The sequence below is a fragment of the Cervus canadensis genome, chromosome 2 (assembly GCF_019320065.1).
Source record: "Cervus canadensis isolate Bull #8, Minnesota chromosome 2, ASM1932006v1, whole genome shotgun sequence".
Lineage (NCBI taxonomy): Eukaryota > Metazoa > Chordata > Mammalia > Artiodactyla > Cervidae > Cervus > Cervus canadensis.
Genome location: NC_057387.1, coordinates 77,598,965 through 77,620,301, shown reverse-complemented (window position 1 = coordinate 77,620,301; position 21,337 = coordinate 77,598,965). Strand labels below are relative to the sequence as shown.

The following is a 21,337-nucleotide window of genomic DNA, read 5'->3' as shown; positions in this document are numbered from 1 at the left end:
GTGTATTTTAACAATACACTAAGCAGGTGTGATTGCAGAAGTCAAATTTAAAAAAAAAGCATGTGTTAGTTACCAAATTCTATTCAGAAGAGTTTGTACATCCTATTGTTGTTAATGTGAGATTCCCTTTGTACCCAGTTTCAGAATCTGAATGCTTCTCATGTAAAATTTGCTGATAAAGCACTCAAATATGAAATTATGATGCATACACATTTTTAAGATAAAGTGTGACATGCTGTAAATTTCATCTTTGAGGAGAGCTGCAAAGGCAATGGTATTAAGATGCTTTTAATCTTTTGGGAGAGAACGAATGAAACATTATTTCTCTGCATATATCTAGATTGTTGAGTGGATCTGGTACACTGTCCCCTTTGCTGTGATATATTTGTCTTCATTTCATTTTTGTGCAAAGCAGAAGGATGTGGAAGGGGTGGTAGGAATGTGTAATTCAGGCAGACCCTGTAGACTTTCTCAGATTTACGATCTGAAGGTTTGCTAAATAATGCATTTAAGTGCTAATAATTGACTAAATATGGTAACTGCCTATTTGTTAGAGCTGTGGCAGCCCAAGCAGTATTTTCAAGTCTTTTCAAGGACGTTCCTTATTAAAAATAGTGTTGCATTTGAAGCACTTGTGCTACCCAGCTGATTACGTAAAACGTTTAGTGGACCGATGAAGCACTTTCATCTGATAAAACTTATCAAATCCTATTTAGTTTGATATCTTTTTCTAACATATCCTAAATTCTATTTTAACATCCCTTTGATTGTGGGCAGAATTTAGGGAGGCAGTCTAAAGGAAAGATAATTTATTGCCACAGATTTTGGTATTAATAGAAGTCCGGGTTCCTTCCTCAGTTTTGTTAATACCCACTATACCCATGAGCCGATTCTAAGAGAGCTTTTCAGCCTGGCGAGCTACATGGAAATAATTTCATTTCTTCCCTTTAGTACGCTTTTATCTGGTACATTTATGGATAGTAGAATACGCTTTGCCTTTGCTTTTATTTGCACAGAGCTGTCTGCAGTTACAGGCAGTTTTAATGTACAAAATAAAACATTGGTAAGGTCTCATTTATGGCACTGGTATCTCATCCAGTCCCCAGAGATCTATCCTTGAGATAATTTTAGAAATGAGAATAGAACCGTATGTATGACTGGCAGAGCAAAGAAAATGGAACCTTTTGTTTGTTTGGTGTTTTGGGGAAACATAAGCAAACACCAAGCCCTATTTTCAATTGAAAGGAATATTTTAATGTTTGCTCCCTGCCATGGTTAACTATAAAATGTTGGGGGAGAAGGAGGTATCCAGTTTAGCAGCAGGACTTGAGTTACACAGAAGGGAGCGGTGGGCAAGAGTAAGGGCAGGAAATGCTTTTTGGTGAAGGACTCTCAGTGTAGGGCTGAGGGGGTGTCTCTAAGTTGGTAGACATCTGGGACCCAGGGAAGGTGTTTTTTTCCCCCCTTTTTTGTGTTAAAGTGCGTTTGTGTGTTAGTCACTCAGTCGTGTCCAACTCTTTGTGACCCCATAGACTGTAGCCTGCCCGGCTCCTGTGGCCATGGGATTTCCCAGGCAAGCATACTGGAGTAGGTTGCCATTCCCTCCTCCAGGGGATCTTCCCCACTCAGGGACTGAACCCAGGTCTCTTGCATTGCAAGCTGATTCTTTACCACTGAGTCACCTGGGACGCTCATTGTAAAGTACATCTAACACAAAATTTGCTGTTTAACCATTTTTAAGTATGCAATTCAGTGGTATTTATTACATTCATAATGTTCTGCAACCATCACCACTGTTTCCAGAACCTTTTCATCATCTCATCTAAAACTCTGTACCCACTAAACAGTTAGTCCCCATTCTCTTCTTCCCCCCATCCCCTGCCAACTTTGGTTCTACTTTCTATGAATTTGCCTGTTCTGTGTCCTTCATATAAATAGAACCATCCAATACTTGTCCTTTTCTGTCTGGCTTATTTTACTTAGTGTAATGTTCTCGAGGCTCAACCATGTTGTAGAATTTCCTTCCTTTTAAAGGCCAAGTAATATTCCATCGTATGTATATACCACATTTTGTTTATCCATTCATCTTTTAATGGACATTTGGGTTGTTTCCACTTCTGGTTATTGTGAATAATGCTGCTTTGAACATAGGTGTGCAAATACATGTTTGAATCATTGCTTTCTTTTTGTGTCTATACCTAGAAATGGACCTTCTTGATCTTATGGTATAGGGAAGGTTTTTGAACAGGGGAGGAACACCGTTAGAACTATGGTCTAGAAAGATGAGCTAGGTGGGCCTGGTAGGTCAGATAGATTCAGTGAGAGCAAGGGAGGAGCTATTCCAATGCTCCAGACATCCTTCAGGGGAGGAGGACAATAGAGTAATATCTCCCAAATATCAAGTTGAAGATGAATATTCTTGAGCAGAATTCATGGGAAACAGTCTGCTCTGGAAGGTCAGGTATACCTATTCTTGGGCTCAAGAGGAAGAACCTACCATGGGCTTCCCTTGCTTCTCCTGATTTTCTTACTCTTACTTCCTGGTATAATCCTCTCAGTCTTGGACCAGGACTGACTGCACGTTTCACCATAAGGAATGGTAGAATTATGGGGTGACCTGTGTGGCATGGCTTAATATTCATTTATCAGCTTCCCCTTCTATGTTAAGCACATATGGGATTGAAGTAGAAGTCAGCGTGCTTGATGCACAAACACAGTTTTCATATTACTCCATCAGTCACTGTGGCTGATTAAATCGCCATCTCTGAGCTCCTCTCATCAAAATTATGGAACTGCTCAACCACAGAGCAGTTTTCATCAGAACGGCACCCAGAAACTGCCGGAAGCGTGTGATGTTACCATTTCCACTGTATTGAGTCAGGGAGTTACCACTTCCTGAGGGAGGCAGGACATAAGAAATATATTAGAATAACAGACATTGTTCAGGGATAGACATACAAGAGCCAAAAGGGGCCTGGAATGAAGCGGCTGCTTCCTGGGAGGTGGTTGATAATGGAGAGGTTTAATTATAAGCCAGTCAAGCTGTTAGTGACCTACAGGAAGGTGGCAAAGCTAACAATCCCAGAAAAACCTCCCCAGGGAACCCAGGTATCTTATTGGCATGTTCAGTATTAGAAACGCATCTTCCACCATCAAGTCATTTCTTCAACTGCATTTATCTTGGGTGGGGCAAGAAGAAATAGCACCTGGAAAACTTAAATACGTCCCTGTGTCTTCAGAGGGGAGGGTGGAAGAAGGGCACAAACTCCTCCTTTTTAAAATCGTTTCATGAAGCAGTCACATCTCTAGTCATAGGAACTGATGGAATTCCCTTCTTTTCTGACTTGCATCATGTTGAAACAAATATAAATTACAGTCATTTTAGTAAGGAGCTGTGCTTATAAATACCATCTGTGAAAGATATGGGCGGGTGAGTTAAGAACGCAGCCTGTAGCTCCTTCATGTAGGTGGGCCTGGCTGGTTCACCCAGTAACACTCCCAGCATCCCCTGCCTCAGGCCCAGGAGGAAGCCCAGGTACACCCTAGTGTGGATAGGTGTGTTCTGCTCTGAGGAACCCGCTGTATTAGGTTTGACATATATACACTACCGTGTGTGAAATAGCTGGTGGGAAGCTGCTCAAGGAGCTCAGCCCAGTGCTCTGTGATGACCTAGAGGGGTGGGATGGTGGGGGGAGCTCCGAGAGAGGGGGAATATGTATGCATATAGCGCATTCACATCATCATACAGCAGAAATGAATGCAGCATTGTGAAGCAGTTATACTCCAATTAAAGAAAAATCCAAGCTTGATTGGCAATAAATTTGTGAGATACATTTTATAACATTTCTTCATACAAAGTTTGCCCCTTTTACTTTTTTAGATATTTTAGTTTACAAAAGCCTCCTCTTTGGGTTAGAATTCCTTTAACTAGTTAAATTTATAGTCTGTCTTCCAATTCGGATTGAAAGTATGATTGAAGTGGATAAAAACGTGCGTTTTCACACAGATTTATAATGTATCCAAATTATGAACCTGATCTGGAAAGGCCCTGTTTTCTTTTCTTGCCAGAACCTTATAGCACTCCCAGATCATACACTATAAAGTCCCCCAAAACTATCTGAAGAAATGGCTTTGTTCAGCAATGCTGATTCTACTTCAGTAATAGTATTACTTAACAATAACTATAAAATACTTCAATATAATAATACTAATAACCCAAGCTGTTAGACGTTCAGTAAAGGGCATCATTTTTGGTCCAGTAGAATATTTCTTTGTCCATCTAGCTGTTCTGGCGTCACTATGTGGTGGCTCTGGATTTATTGATGCTAAAGTGTGTATTCTGGATTTCTTCTCCTAGATTGGTCGATTGGTTATTGGACAGAATGGAATCCTCTCCACACCTGCTGTATCATGCATCATTAGAAAGATCAAAGCCATTGGTGGGATCATTCTGACAGCCAGCCACAACCCAGGAGGACCCAATGGAGATTTTGGAATCAAGTTCAATATTTCCAATGGAGGTGAGTTCACTGTCATTTTGAGTACAGCCAGTGTTACGTTCTTTAGGATAAACTGATAACCTAGGCCTTGGAAGGTCAGGATTCTGGTTCTCATCCTTAGCAAGAGAGCTTTTTGTTTCCTTTTGGTGAAAATGAGATGCTTCTCATTTTGCCATACCTGAATATGAGATGCTCTGCATGAATGATTATTAACATATATTCTTTTAGAAAATTCTGATACTTTGCTGCCTGAATGATGGCATGGCAGATGCACTAGTGAAGAGGAATTAGTTGATGAGCTTTATGTTCTTTATATTTTCATGTCAGCTATACAAAATGACCTACTGTTTGCTGTTCGATTTCCAGGTCCTGCCCCGGAAGCAATAACTGATAAAATTTTCCAAATCAGCAAGACAATCGAAGAATATGCAATTTGCCCTGACCTGCACGTAGACCTTGGGGTTCTGGGAAAGCAGCAGTTTGACCTGGAAAACAAGTTCAAACCCTTCACAGGCATGTTTACTCTCCTCCTCTCTTGCCCAGTTCTAGTTCCAACTTGAAGGATTTGCCTTTCAAGGTTTTAATAAAGTGGGTCTTTATCTCTGGAAAGATTGTGGTCACCAAGCTTTGCATGCATAAATTAGCAGGTCTGGAATTGGGTCTAGGAGTCTAGAGATCTGGGCTGTCTGAGCTCTGCTGGGGATTAGCTGAGGGACCTTGGGTGAGTCAATTCTAAATCTCTCAGCTTCAGTTTTCATACCTATGAAATGTACAGTCTTGACGAGAAGACCTGTGACATCATGTTCATAGCTGTCTTTTACTGAGCTTATATTATGTGCCAGGCTCTTCAGATGCATAATCTCATTTGATTCTTACATTAGCCCTGTGAGGGCAGCACTATTACTATTCACTTTTTCCAGATGAGGAAACAAAGGCACAGAGAACTTAAGTAACAGGCTCAGGGTCACATAGTCAGTGAGTGGTAAACCAGGATTCAAATGCAGGTGCGAATGATTCCAAAGCCTGGGCCTTGATTTCATTTTCAGTAAAGTCAACGTAGACCATTTTGGGGGCTAAATTTAAACTCCCTGTGTAGCAGCTGTGTTAAACATTTTATTGTTGAATGCTAATGTATGATAATAATTGATGAAATAAATGTTTGTTGTAAGGATGAGATGGTTAGCAGTGTGACTTGTATTTCGACTTTGCTCTTACGTGTATTCTTTCATCGGGACTGCAAGTTTGTGTGATGCATTTTGTGTTTGAACCTACCCAGAAGGACTGACAATTGCATCCCAAGGAAGAGGAAGGGGTTCTTTGGTATATCTTGAAGACATTCTTAGGGTTTAGAAAATACCAGTAGAGAATTTCTCAAACATTTCATGTTTTGAAAATGTTCAGACCCCTGAAAATTCAACAAGACTTAGTTCTTATGTTTGTTTTATTCCTTTAGCAGTGCATGTGAAAAGTGATTCATTAAAAAAAAAAATTTTCTCTGCTTTTTACCAGTAAGTCTTAATGGCAATGGGCCTGGAAAAAGTAAAGTAGGTGTTACCCTTTCTGTTATTTTTTGACACTAAAATACACTTCCTAGAGATGAATCAACATGGCAGTAGAACCGTTTACCATCAGGCGAAGCTCTGTCAAAATTCCTCAGGGTGCCACATCCCAGCTGTGTGGGCAAGTTACTTAATCTTTCAGAACTTGAACTTGCTCGTCTATAAAACAGAACTGATAACATTTACCTCTCAGGAAATTTGCGTTAGTTTTGAATAAGAGATCATGTAACAGCCCAGGCACATTGGAGCTGCTGCATAAATGTCCTTTTAAAGTAGCAATTGCATGTTTACAGCCATATGATCATTTCAGAGGATAATATTTCTAAAAGTGTTTAGTTCCTCCATCTTTTAATGTTGCTTGTTCTCACAGTGGAAATTGTGGATTCAGTGGAAGCTTATGCTACGATGCTGAGAAACATCTTTGATTTCAATGCACTGAAAGAACTGCTTTCTGGTCCAAACCGACTGAAGATCCGTATAGATGCCATGCATGGAGGTATGGAGCCCTTTTTCTTCCCTTCTCTTCTCTTAAAGCTATGAAACAGCTCTCTACTTTGTGTATCATGATGCCTTAACAAGCCTTTTCTTAAGGCTGTCTCTGGAAGTGGTTACACCAATACTTTGCAATCATTTCAGAGTAATAGTCACACAGATAAAATCTAACTGTATGCTGCAAAAATTCCTCATGGTAAGGTAGTGTGACGGTCACTGTTTCCACATTAAGCATCAGGTTTTGAGTAACATGCAGCTATTTTTGTGGACTCTCCCTCCCCCTCAGAAGATGCCTTAGATTCTTCCTAAACGCCCCCATCTATTCCCAAGGGGAGCCATGGTTTGCTAGATCTGATAAATGTGCTCCTGAGCCCCATACCCCAGTTTCCTGTTCCCACATGCGCCTTTTCTTAGAAGCTGACCAGAGCAAGCTGAGGGTTCAAGTCAGGAGCAACAGGATGTATTTCTCTCCCTCTTCTTCCTCTGTGGGTTTTGTGGCCAGATCAGTAGAGGTGGCAGCTGTCACTGAATCAGAGCCGTGAGGTTCTCTTGATGTAGGAATATGGGAATTCCTGAGCCCTTGGCTTGTCTATTTGTTTTGTAATAATTTAGAAGTTTAGGATCTTTTTCTTAAAAATATATTTATTTATTTATTATTTTTGGCTGCATTAGGTCTTAGTTGCAGCACGTCGGATCTTTCCCTGTGGCTTGCAGGTTTCTTTCTAGTCATGGTGGGAGGCTCTCTAGTTGACGTGTGCAGGCTCAGTAGTTACGGCATGTGGGCTTAGTTGCCCTGCCACATGTGGGATCCTGGTTCCTTGACCAGGGATCAAACCCACGTCCCCTGCATTGGAAGGTGAATTCTTAACCACTGGACCACCAGGGATGTCCCTAGAATTTCAGAATCTTTGAGTGGCAGTGATTTTCCCTGGTGCTGGAATCCATCTGCCTGCCTAGGTGGGGAAGACTTTCTGCCTGTGCTTGCACCCTTCCTATGATACTGTCCAGGTCCTTCTGTTACACTGCAAAGTCTGTTAGAAAACTTCTCCTGGTGGCCTGAAATGGTCTGTCTCTGGAACCTCTTCCCTTGGGTCCTAACTTGCCTCTGGAATCTCACAGAATGGGCCTCCTTCTTTATTCAGACAAAGGCCATTCTGACTTTTCAAAACATTCAGCAGCCACGTGTTGAATAGCTACTACATGTATGCTTGGGGGTGTGGGTGTAGTCAGGGATTCTGTAGACTCTTCCTTCAAAGAGCTTGTGATGCTGGGGGAGATGAAGTGGTTAAGAAACCAACCACTGCCAGGCCAACAAAATAAGGGTTAGATAAAATTTCAAGTATTCTCCTGGGGGTGTGGAGGAAGGCATAGTCTGACTGAAGATATCAAGAGAGGTTTTCTGGAAGAAGTGGCAACCAACTCAAGCTTTTATGAAAGAAAGATGTAAGGTGGTGGAAACTCCAGTGATGGTTATACCCAGCTGAGGCAGTGGCTGCAGCCAATGCATAAAGGATGAAAAGGAGATGTCACATTAGGGGAATGAGCAAAAGCCTTGGCTGGCTCGAGTATGGGGTTTGTGATGGTGTATTTACTAGGAGAAGCTGGTCACCAAGCTGACTTCTTTCTCCAAGCCTTTCGGTTGTTCCTCAAGCACCTCCGTTTCTATACCCCTCACAACTCTGGCTGCCTTGTCCTCATTCTGAGGTGTGTCAGTAGCCTCCTTAGCATGCCCCCAATGGGAGACACGTATTCTATACTGCCCTGACCTCTGTCGCATATATTGGTGTTGGAACCTTCCTTGGTTGAAAGCATTTAGAGATGAACGTTCTTGATTGTAACACTAAGTGTCCCTGTAAAGTATGTGACTGGTTTGCCCTGCTGTGTAGTTACTGTGTTTTTGTTTCTCTGTATTCTTTTAATCAGTTTGTCAGATGGCTTGATAGAGGGGAAAGATTAGGACTCTGAATCCTAGCTCTCACTCCTACTATCTGTGTAAGTTTGGGCAAATAGCTTCCTCTCAGAACCTCAGTTTTCTTATCATAAATTGGAGGTGGTAATCATAATGCACAAGCCTTTATAAAATATGGGCTGTTGCTTGTTCTTGGTGCCTCATCTACTAACTCATTTAACTATCACATCTACCCTGTAAAGGTAGCTACTATAATTATGCTCATTTTGCAGTTGGCATAGATGGAGGCACAGCAGAGAGATTAAATAGCTTAAATAACTTTCCCCAAAATGGTACAGCCAATGATCGACAGCTGAGATCTGAACCCAGACACTCTGATTCCAGAGTCCAGGTTCTTAAAGCGCTAAGTTGTAGCTCCTCATGGGCCTTTTTGAAGGACTGAGAAAATGTTTAAGAAGCACCTGTATAGCAGGATCTTCCTGCTTTCCTAATGTTCACTTCCTTCCCTTCCCCCACTCTTTCCTAATGTCTCATTATTCCTACTTGTAGAACTTTCTACTCCAGACTCATCTGCCCACAAGCCCTTGAATACAATTTGCACACTCTCTTTGCCGTTGTGCCATTCTCCCTAGATCGCCTCTACCTTTTCCCCAGTCCTCACCTTCTATAATAAGTTTCATTTCTGGTTCTTCATTTCATGCTCTGCATAGTCGTGGGACCATATGTGAAAAAAATCCTCTGTGAAGAACTCGGCGCCCCCGCGAACTCGGCAGTGAACTGCGTTCCCCTGGAGGACTTTGGAGGCCACCACCCTGACCCCAACCTCACCTACGCTGCTGACCTGGTGGAGACTATGAAGACAGGAGAGCATGATTTTGGGGCTGCCTTTGATGGAGATGGGGTGGGTGCAAGTGCATTTATGTGAATTCTGATGCAGGCCAGGCTTAATGTGCTAAATGGGGGAAAAGCAGGCCCTGAAGCCTGGAGTGCAGTCAAGCTCCCTCATCGCACCTGGAGTCAGGGCTCAGTTATTAGAAGACCCTCTTGACAGAATGGCTTGAAGTGGAACCATGTGTCTAGTGTTTGCTGAGAAGGGCAGGGTGATTGGGGCCTGGTTATCATGTCATGACTGGTGTTCCATGAGCTGACTGGGTTCTCGATCTCCATCCTTGGGTAGATTTTTGCTCGTAGCCAGCAGCTGGTTCCTTGTTCAGTCTCTGGAAAGGGTTTTGTCCTTATGATATACCCATGTGTTCATTCACAGTAGCTGAAAGATGAAACTATAATGAGAGAATTAACAGTTTATTCTTTAGCTACAGTTAATATTTGAAATAAACATGCTCTTTTATTTGCACTGATGAATATGTAACAGACAAGGAGGGATAGTGTCTTAGGTTTATATACTTGGTGTCTTAGAGATAGTAAACACTACACATATTTACTTGGTTAAAAATATAGTTTGGTGGTTGCTATTGTTCTTTAACATCAGCTGGAATTCATTGTTTCCTATAAAATAGGTTTTCCAATATTAATATTTGGGGAAATTAAATAGCAGAGATTGGGACATCCCCTGGTGGTTCAGTTGGTAAAGAATCCACCTGCCAGTGTAGTCTAGATGCAGGTTTAATCCCTGAGTAGGGACGATTCCCTAGAGAAGGGAATGGCAGCCCACTCCAGTATTCTTGCCTGGAAAATCCCATGGACAGAGGAGCCTGGTGAGCTACAGTCCATGGTGTCTCAAAAGAGTCGGACATGACCTAGTCACTAAACAAATGAACAAGCAGACATTATTTTCAGTGCATCTTTCTGTTGCCGTGCATCCTGGGTTTCCTCTTTACTCTCAGTTACTTGAGTACTTCCTGTATATCAGGCACCAGGAGAACAGTGAGGTGACAGCATATTTTGTTGGGTCCTGCACCAGATGGAGGTGCCAAGATTTAGGAGCCTTTCCTTGAGGAAATCTGCTTTGTTCCTTGGAGAATGCCTGGTAGACCTAGCAAGATTTAAACAGCCCACATTTCCTCTCACTGTGATCTCTGCCCTCTTCTGGGAAAGAAGAGAGGTGATTGGTTCCAGAGTTTGGAGAAGGTCAGGGAGGTTACATTCAGCTGGCATCTGCAGGGAGAACAGAGAATTCAGCCGAGAAGGAGTTTGCACTTTAACTCAAAACAGTTTTAGCTTTTTGGCACGGAGGTGCCATTGGCCCAGTGGTACTGTACAGATCAATTAGAAATAAAGTCCAGTGTCTAGAACCCAGGATGAATCAATGTACCAGCTTTAAATTTTACAAAACCTCCATGTAAGATAGTTTGGTTTCTTCAGCACTTTGATTCAGAGATCTCCCTTTGAATCCCCCTTCTCCCAAAGGACCGGAACATGATTCTGGGCAAGCACGGGTTCTTCGTGAACCCTTCAGACTCTGTGGCTGTCATCGCTGCCAACATCTTCAGCATTCCATATTTCCAGCAGACTGGGGTCCGTGGCTTCGCACGCAGCATGCCCACCAGTGGTGCCCTGGACCGGTAGGTCTCTCCACCCCCTTGCTTCCCAAGCAGGCCCTCACCGCGCTGGGAGCACCCTTCCTCCCCTTTCAGCTCAGACCTCTGATGCATACCTAGTGTGTGTTACCTAAGTGTTTCCTTTATGAGGGAATGATGTCATTTTTTCTGGGCTGGATGGGCCCCGCTGTGCTGTTTTAGCACGCTGCATTTCTCCCATCCTGGCTCTTCTCACACTGTGTGCTGATCGTCTGTGTCCCTGACTATCTCAAAACTAATACAGAGAAAGAATGTCTTTGTCACTGTGCTAAACTCTGACTGATCATGGCGTGCCTGATACACACACACGCACACACACACACATGCCTCATTTTTAAAAATGAATGATTGAATGTTAATGAATAAGTGAATGGATGGCACATCTGCTGTAGTCAAGACGTCATTCTAGAGACTCACTTTGTCTGGGCAGTGTGCAGAGTGGGGGTGAAAGACTGATGTAAGATCAGTGTTTCAACAGAACTTTGAAAAAAACGTTCCATCCAGCCCCCATCAGATGCCCTTACACACAAGCATAGTAAATGTTCACTTATTCAAAATCTGAAAAAACATAAAGCTGAAATAGTTTAAAAAATACATTCAGTTTTGGAGAAACAAGGGACCCAGTGACAGTAAACAGTTGGTATCTTTGACTTGCTTATTTATTATATATCATCTTATTTGAAAAGGCTTTATATTAGCTTATGAGATCACATTTAAAACATCTGAAAAATGGAAGTCACAAATGAGTACAAACCAGGGATATTGACTACATCATGTTAGGTGTCCAATAAATAGTTCCTGGATGAATGGGTAAAGAACAAGTGAATGAATGAAAGGCTGAGGCTAGGGAGGAAGAAGAATGTATATACCTGGTTCTTATAATCATAACTATTTCTCATTAAACATTACCTTATGCTAGACAGTAAGCATGTATTTTAAGTCATTTAATTCTCAGACTGGCCCATGAAGTAAATGCTGTATTTAACTCCTCTTTACAGATGGGAAAACAAAAGAAAAAAGAAGTTAGCTAATTTGCCCAAGGTCACCCAGCTAGTAAATGATGGAGCAGGCCTTGAACCCAGAACCTTTGCTCCCAAACACTGTGATGTGCAGTGCAGGAGTTTTCTGGTGTGTGTGTGTGTGTGTGTGTTATAGAACTAGTGCTGACTTCACTTCAGCTAACAAAGTAACAACTAATATCATATAGTAATTTGTAGCTGACACTGTTTTTTTTTTACATTCACTGTCTCAGTTGATCCTCATGGCAGTCCTTATTTTGTTTTTTTACTTGTTTTGGAGTGTAGTTGATTTACAATGTTGAGTTAGTTTCTGCTTTCCAGCAAAATGAATCAGCTATAATTAGATATCGCCAGTCTTTTTTAGATTCTTTTCCCATAAAGGTCATCACAGAGTATTGAGGAGAATTCTCTGTACTACAGAGTAAGTCCTTATGAGTTATCTATTTTATATATAGTAGTGTGTATATGTCAGTTACAATCTCCCAATTTATCCCTCCCCAACTCTTTCCACCCTCGGTAACCGTAAGTTTGTTTTCCCATCTGTGACTCTATTTCTATTTTGTAAATAAGTTCATTTGTACTATTTTTTTTTTTTAAAGATTCCACGTGTAAGTGATATCATATGATACTTATATTTCTCTGTCTGACTGACTTCACTCAGTATGACTATCTCTAGGCCCATCCATATTACTGTAAATGGCATTATTTTGTTCTTCTTAATGGCTGAGTAATATTCCATTTATATGGTATTTGTACCACATCTTCTTTATCCATTCATCTGTCAGCCAGAAGAATAGTTAGCAGTCTTTCCCAGGACTCCACAGCTACATCAGAGCTAGAATTAGACCTTGTTCCTTCTGCCTCCACATCCTCCCTCCAAAGCTGTGAGCTGGTTTGTGGCCACACTATTGTCCATTAGACTGATCAGGTCCTGAAATAGCTTCTTTGTACTCCTAAAACAGTCTAATTCCAATTTATGTGGATTATATGTGATAACCCACATATAGAATCACATTGGAAAATACTTCACTACCCAGAAAGCAACTTTATTTTATTTTCACAGTTTTAAAAATCATAATTTAATTTTCCTCAAGTATTAGAATTGAAATATGATACTGTTTTGCTAGTGATAAGCATTTTGGGAAGCAAATCTCACTAAAAGGGTGAATGAAATATAGGTGACGTCCTGTTCAAAGGGAAAGGAATCTAAAAAAAGGTCACTCAAAAGTTTCAAACAGACTAAGGATAATATGGGGAGAAGTAAAAGTTGTGTTGCAGGGGACGGGGGACAGCCATCCTGGCTGTGTGACCTTGGACTGAGTTACATAGCATTCTGGGTCCCTGTTTCTTTCTCTGTGAAATACTGACCTCCCAGACCCAATATCTTCTGGCTCTATAATTATAGGTGCATTAAAATATCATTCTTCTGTTCATTATGGAATGGTTATAAATGCTGTCTGTATCCAAAACACATGGGTTTAAATAGCCCCCCAAACAGTTTTGTCCATTTTGCCACTGTTATTTCTTCTAAAATATTAAATTCAGTGACCTGAATTAATTCTTTCTTCATACTCTTCTCCCCCTCCTCTGACTCCACATATAATAGCCCATTGTGCACAAGTTTTCTCATACGATTTTCCACCAATCTTAGAATTATGTGTACCTCTGAGCAATGCTAAGTGGAACCCTTGATTACAATAACGGTTGCTATTTTCCATCCCTCACATGGCTACACTAGCAGTCCTGCTGTGATGTAACTTTGATTTCATGCCTTTGAAGGGTGGCTAATGCTACAAAGATCGCTTTGTACGAGACCCCAACTGGCTGGAAGTTTTTTGGGAATCTGATGGATGCGAGCAAACTGTCCCTTTGTGGGGAGGAGAGCTTCGGGACTGGTAAGTATGCAGCCCTGAGCTGTTTTTTCCCGTGTAAATGCTACTTGCAGTGAAAGCTTAGACTGCTAAAGCAGCACTGAAATAGCAACGGTAGCTGATATGTCCTAAATCAAGATACAGCTTATTTATAACAACCCTGATGGAGTGTACACATTTGAAAAGCAGCGAGCATGTTCCGCCGGGGAGGGTTAATTTTACTTTCAGAGGATCACATCTACGAAGGCAGGAAGTTTGGGCAGCGTGGCCATTGAGTCTGTGGGGATTAAATAGAATGATAAACACATTTTTCTCCCCTCAGTGGTCAAGGAAACCTTTATAAATGTTTTCATTTCTAGGAAGAAATATGGTGGAGTGAGTCAGTTTTTCGTTTTTATTTAAGAGAAGTTTTCACCACAGTGTTAAATCTTCTTCTTTAATAGGCGTATGTTTTCTGTAGCAACAGGTTGTAATTTATTAAGGTTATGTGGAGGGAGACCATTAGGGTGGAACTGAGTTGCTAGGTAATCAAGAAATTGACCATGAAGATCTATATGTAAATTGTGGTGCAATGAAAGAGTAGAACATGGTATGCTTGGGGAATGTCCCACAATCCTTAGACCCCACTTTCCATGTTCTCCCTTCTTTTTTGTAAGTTTTTAAAAGTTTAATTTATTTTTAATTAGAGGGTAATTGCTTTCAGTGTTGTATTGGTTTCTGCCATACAACACATGCTTTCCCTCCTTTTCTATGCCTTTCCAGTACTGACTTGAAGTCCCACTTCCATGACCTTCCCAGTGACCCCATCCTACATCAGTCTGTCTCTTTTCTAAACATTCATTCAGGCTTATGGCCCTTTCCCCAGGGTTGTCTCCAGAAGCCAGGTTGCAAAGTACTTCAGTGGCCATATTTCCTCTCCTCCTCTTGCCTCTACCCAATATTTTGAAGTAAAAGAACCAATCTTCTTGATCCTCAATACTGTTCTTCCATCCTTTTTCAAAGAAAAATTCAAAATCTATCAGCCTTGTCACTGACTTGCAATTCATGCTGGTTAAACAGAATAAAAGGCAGATTTCTTTTCCTATAAATCCTAGGGTGGGGTGGATGTTGTTGTTGTTCAGTTGCCCAGTCGTGTCCGACTCTTTGTGACCCCATGGACTGCAGGATGCCAGGCTTCCCTGTCCCTAACCATCTCCCAGAGTTCGCCCAACTTCATGTTCGTTGCAGCGGTGATACCATCCAGCCATCTCATTCTCTGACACCCTCTTCTCCTTCTGCCCTCCATCTTTCCCAACATGAGGGACTTTTCCAATGAGTCGTCTGTTTGCATCAGATGACCAAAATACTAGAGCTTCAGCTTCAGCATCAGTCCTTCCAGTGAATATTCAGGGTTGATCTCCCCTAAGATTGACTGGTTTGATCTCCTTGCTGTCCAAGGGACTTTCAGGAGTCTTCTCCAGCACCATAGTTTGAAGGCATCAATTCTTTGGCATTCTGCCTTATTCAGCTCTCACAACCATACGTGACTACTGGGAAGACCATAGCCTTGACTATACAGACCTTTGTTGGCAGAGAAATATCTCTGCTTTTCAACACACTGTCTAGGTTTGTCATCGCTTTCCTGCCAAGAAGCAAACAGCTTCTGATTTCATGGTTGCAGTCACTGTCAGCAGTGGTTTTGGAGCCCAAGAAGAGGAAATCTGTCACTACTTCTACCTTTGCCCCTTCTATTTGCCATGCAGTAGTGAGCCTGGATGCCATGGTTTTAGATTTTTTAATATTTAGTCTTAAGCTGTTTCTTTGACTCTTCTCCTTCACCCTGATCAAGAGGCTCTTTAGTTTCCTCTTTGCTTTCTGCCTTTAGAGTGGTATCATCTGCATATCTGAGGTTGTTGATGTTTCTCCCACCTATCCTGATTCCAGCTTGTAAGTCATCCAGCCCGGTATTTCTTATGATGTGCTCAGTGTATAGGTTAAACAAACAGGGTGACAGCAGACAGCCGTGCTTTCTCGATCTTGAACAAATCAATTGTTCCATACAGTGTTCTAACTGTTGATTCTTGACCTGCATACAGGTTTCTTAGGAGACAGGTAATATGGTCTGATATTACCATCTCTAAAAGAGCTTTCCACAGTCTGTCATGATCTACAGAGTCAAAAGCTTTAGCGTAGTTAATGAAACAGAGATAGATGTTTTTCTGAAATTCCCTTGCTTTTTCTATATAATCCTTCAAATGTTAGTAATTTGATCTCTAGTTCCTCTTTGTTTTCTAAACCCAACTTGGACATCTGGAAGTTCTTGGTTCACATAATGCTGAAGCCTAGCATGCAAGATTTTAAGCATGACCTTACTAGCATGGGAGATGAGTGCAATTGTCCAATGGTTAGCACACTCTTTGGTACTACCTTTCTTGGAAACTGGGATGGGAATTGGCATTTTTCAGTCCTGTGGCCTCTGCTGGATCTTCCTGATTTGCTGACATAATGAATGCAAAACCTTGATGGCACCCTCTTTTAGGGATTTGAATAGTTCTGTTGGAATTTCGTCACATTCACTAGCTTTATTAACAGCAGTGCTTCTTGAGGCCCACTTGACTTCACACTTCAGAATGTCTGGCTCTGGGTGACTAACCACACCATCATAGTAATCTGGTTCATTAAAAATCGTTTTTATACAATTCTTCCAGGTATTCTTTCCATCTCTTCTTGATCTCTTCAGCATCTGCTGGAGGAGGAAATGGCAAACCACCCCAGTATACTTGCCATGAGAACCTCATGAACTGTATAAAAGGGGTGGGTAGAATGGGCTAATAAATTTGAGGTGCCCAGTGACAAAATTCTAAGCAATTTAATACCCTTGAGGAAGTGATGTTACTTCTTGGTAATGAATTGGCTTATGGAATTGGAGGGTATTAAGAATGAGTTTGGAGGTTGAACAATGTCTACAGAAAAGGCTACATGATTTCCCAAAGGCCTAGGTCTTTGGTCAGAGATATCAAGGCTACTGCTTAGTTCTTTCCTATCTTATAAAATATGAATGGTACCATATTACTCCAAGGGATGCTAGATGACTACCCATTGGACCTGTAAGGTGGTCTTTGCCCATGAAATCCCCCCGGTGTTATCCAGTGCAGGGTTGGTATCAGTCATTCTTCCCTATGGGTGAAGCTGTCATTGAAGGCAGGTACCGTGTCTAAACCTTTGGTTTCCTGACTCCATGTACCTACTTCAGTGCTGAGCCTAATGAAAAGAGAAAAGTCTAGAACAAGGTCTTGCTGGGTGTTTGGATGTGTGGAAAGATACTTGTTCCATGAGTTTGAGTTCCATGAAGATCAGAAAATTTGAAATATACCTCTCTGTCTTGGACATTCATGATGATATTATCGTTTGAAGATTCCAAAACATTCTGCCATAAGGAATCCAGTTTGCACAGTTTTATGTAAACATTGTTAACTGCAATATCTCTTTTTTGTGGTATATTTAGTAACACATTGCCCCTCAGACCCATGTGGATAGTGTTGGGCAAGGCGAATCAGAGTCCTAGAGCCAAGTAACCGTCCAGGTGTTGACTGGCTGGGAACAGGATTGAAGACAGGATGCACAAGCTGCTCCTGCCTCACATGACAGGCCTTCAGATACCAGAGGGCAGTTCCCAGGTCCTCTCTTCTGACCACCCCACGCCTAGTCCTCCGGTCATCCCTCACTTCATATTGTTTATATACCTAGCACTGGTTTCTAAATGCTTCCCCATTCACCAGTGCCCCTCATAGAAGATCATGTCTAGAACTGAGCCCAAATCCTCCAGGGCTGACTTGACAAGTAGAGAGTGGATGGATGACTATTTCTAGAGAACTGGACCCTGTACATTTCTTGATATGACTTTCATTTATGTTAGCTTTTTGGACATTTCATAATACTGTTTAGCTCATTTAATGTTGTAGATAATTATACCCCTTTAAGATTTTACTCAGGAGCATTTGCCAAGAAGAGTCCCCAGATTACATTTGTGGAACTGATTTCTTTGAACCCAGGCATTAGGCTTTAAATTATTCCTTGTTAAGGCTTGTTCTTGTTTATTTATTTATTAACCCATCATCAAATACTAAGTGCCAACCATGGTTTTATCTTCCCTTTGATATCTTTTATATCAAAAGAAAGGATTCATCCTGAGAAAAATCCACAAACTTGTTCTCTCTCTCTTTTTGATAAAAGGACAACTGTTCCATAATATTTATGAGAAAAACATTTACAAAGCCAGGCTCATAGCCATGGATCACCACTGCTGAGTGAGCGCAGCTGAACTTACTTAACTGAACTCCTGATCTACTTGTTTAGAGAGGAGTTAGGTCCCACCTGCTATGTCCCTTGTTGGAAAATGTTTCCAACAGCTCCTTTACAGAGCTTCTCAGGATGGACGTTAGTGATCCTACAGGCTTTGAAATATTTGAATTCTATAGCTTATTTAAGTGCCGGGTCATTTACTTATGTGTTTTTCTAAGTTAGAGTAGAGGCAATTTCTCAGGAAAGCCTCCCTAACTTTCCAGAGTGGGTCAGATCCCCTTATTATTGGATCTCACAGCACCACATACCTCTCCTTCCTTGCACACAGTACAGCTGTAAATTTACAAGTATTTATAATTATTCGATTAATGTCTGTTGGTTCCACCGTACTGTAAGCTCCATGAGGAGAGGAGTCATATTTGTCTTGTTCTCCATCATATCCTCAGAGCCTGGTACAAATCCCAGAATATAATAGGTGTTCAGCAAACACTTGTTGAATGAATGAGAACACACTCTTCACTTGGCACCCTCCATTCAGACAAACCAGAGTCCTGGTGTTGGAAAGGAAAGGACTTTAAACATTATCCAGTGTAGTTTTCTGTGTTTTGATGGAGTCATGAGTGTCTAGTCGGTGCTCTTCTGCTTAAACACTCACCTCTGGCAGAATCTGGGACTCTTGCTGGGACTCAGCACCACCCTATTCCATAGTGCAGAGCTGAGGACCCACGGTCTTTGTGAGACAAGATGACCTTTTATAAAAGAAAGGGAGAAATTTACTTGCAAAGAGGTGCAAAAGAGTCAGATTTCACAAGAACTGGCTCACCAAGTAAAACAAATCACTAGCATTTAAATGCACAAGCTGTAAGATTACTCTTACCAAGTACACGTTAGTCTGTTCATGGTGGAGAAACAGCGACTGTCTCACGTGATTATTGTGGCCACCACGGCTATGAAACTCCTCAGGCATCAGTATCACGAACACCAGGGAAGAAAGTGTTTTTGTTATGGTACCAGAACGGGACAGGGTGAACTTCCTGTTTTTGGTTGACCTCATGGTACAGTTATTTTCCTCCCGAATTGTGGGTGATGATGTACGTGTTTATACACAATGGTAGAGGGAAATCTTGAATTCTTGGGAAAATGGGAAGAAACGTGAAGTCACTGAATAAACTAGGATGTCACTGCTTTTGAAATTCTTCCTTGGGAAAAGGAGGGAGGGGGCTTGGAATAGAGGGATAGGAAACCAGGTTGAGGACTAACTTGGTATCATATGGAAATAGGCCAGTAAATTCTGATCTGACCCAGTCTAGAGGTTAGCAATATTTTTCTCCTTTCCCATCTTGAAAAGGTTCTAGAGATGATATGTATTATATGGGAGTGGTCTCTTAAAGAAGTACAGCATTCATGCTTTGCAAATTTCCTTTAATTTTAATTTCTTATAAAGACCCTTCATATTTATACTTCATCAGCTCATTCCTCAAATGTTTATTGAGCTTTGGCCCTGTCCCAGATACTGAACTAGGTTCTGGGAACACAGTGGTAAGCACAGCCTCCCTGTGGAGGGCTCCGTGGAGGCCACATTTGAGGAAGGAAGTCAGACCCTGGCCAGGTTATCTCAAGTGTGCAAAGCAATAGAATCTGAAACGGGATGTGCCAGGGACTGTATACCCAGGGCACTTAACCTGGTTTTGTGGTGAGGGGTTTAGGTTTTTCTGTCTAGCTCTCTGCCTGTTCTAATTTGCATACCTTTGAGTTCATTTTCCTGTAGGTAAATCTCCCCACAGGAAGGTTAGAACATCCTGTCTCTGGGAAATTTCCTAGATAGACTATCTCAACAGAACTGGGCTGATACCCTAATTATAACTAACTCAGTTAAACTGTTCCCTGCATGTCTAGCTCTCCACCTTGCTCATCTGTGAGGGCAGGGAACGCGTCTCACTCATCTCAATGTTTTCTCATATCCTTAGAACATGGTAGACCCTGACTCTTACTTGTTGGGTGTAAAATGGAGTTTGGGTTAAGACACATTTTCTGCCTGTCAAGCGCTTACCAATTTCCTCTAAAGGAAACAGAAGTTCCAGGGGCCGTTATGAGGCAGTGCAGGATAAATAGCTAAATGGAAAGTTTGAGGGATGCCGAGGGGGAACTGCACCTTGAAGGCTGGAGTGGTGTGGAAAAGGCTTTCTGAGGAGCTTTCCTGCCCTTTCAGAGGGAAGTCATCTGTGGAGTAGAAGCCAAAGAGGACGGCACTGTGGACAGAGCAGGTCTCTTGGACCTCCCAGTCAGTCAGCTGGGGGCTGCTCGTTCTTGGGGCAAACCCTTCCTGAGAGCTGACTGCACGCCAGGCATGAACCAGGTACAACGCATTGTGTAGGGTGGGGTAAAAAAAAAAAGAACAGGCAGGGTGTGAACACAGAGGATAACGAGGAAGGCATCCTGCACAAGAAGGAAGTTGAAAGTAGTTACAGATGTTAGCCAGGCTAATAGTTATATGTGGGGTAGAAATTTGCAGGCAGAGAAAACAGCATGTTTAGGAGATGGAAGGAGAAATAGAGATGGTCAGAGAAAGAGACAGGCAGATGCTCAGGTTTCCAGAGAACTCTGCGGAGCTCTTTTTCAGCTGTCGTGGCCCATCCACAGACCGTGGCCTGGCAACAGCAGGAGCCTGGGCACTCCTGAGGTATTCATACCGGTAAATGAAACCTAATCCCTAAACTGTGGCGCTTGGCTCCCTCAGCAAAGGTTGACATTTTTCTTGGCTAGGACCCAGAGTGTGCTCTGACTGAGCAGAGTTTATACATATCCCAAGGTGCTGATTAGGCCAAAGTCAAGTGACAGGTGTTTGAAGATGCTGAAAGGGCAGAATCCCCATGGGCCTAGCTGGTCCCTGAACTGGACCAAGTTAGAAGGGACCTGAGGCAAAACTTGCAGCTAGGACTAGTGGTGCTCATAGTGTTTCCCCTTCCTTATACTTAAGCGGGCTTGGCTTCTTTTTTTTTTTAATTAAAAATTGATACCAGTAATTCATATTCACAATAGGAAAATTGGAGAAGAAGAGAAAAACACTGTAATCCCATTGCACAGAAAAAAAGAGCATATTAGATTATATTCCATTTTCTTCCCCAGTATGTATAGTTCAGGGACATTATTTTTGAAAGCTTAATGAGATA

At 41.9% G+C, this 21,337-nt stretch overlaps 1 protein-coding gene across 2 annotated transcripts in view; it reads left to right on the top strand.

The window, feature by feature from the left end:
- PGM1 (phosphoglucomutase 1) overlaps positions 1 to 21,337 on the top strand; it is a 65,910-nt gene that overhangs the window by 31,790 nt on the left and 12,783 nt on the right. For both annotated transcript variants that reach the window (XM_043461095.1, XM_043461094.1), the window contains exons 2-7: positions 4,358 to 4,520; positions 4,866 to 5,012; positions 6,429 to 6,554; positions 9,170 to 9,360; positions 10,827 to 10,981; positions 13,795 to 13,910. In XM_043461095.1, the coding sequence (XP_043317030.1) occupies positions 4,358 to 4,520; positions 4,866 to 5,012; positions 6,429 to 6,554; positions 9,170 to 9,360; positions 10,827 to 10,981; positions 13,795 to 13,910 (898 nt within the window). The remainder of the gene's footprint in view (positions 1 to 4,357; positions 4,521 to 4,865; positions 5,013 to 6,428; positions 6,555 to 9,169; positions 9,361 to 10,826; positions 10,982 to 13,794; positions 13,911 to 21,337) is intronic.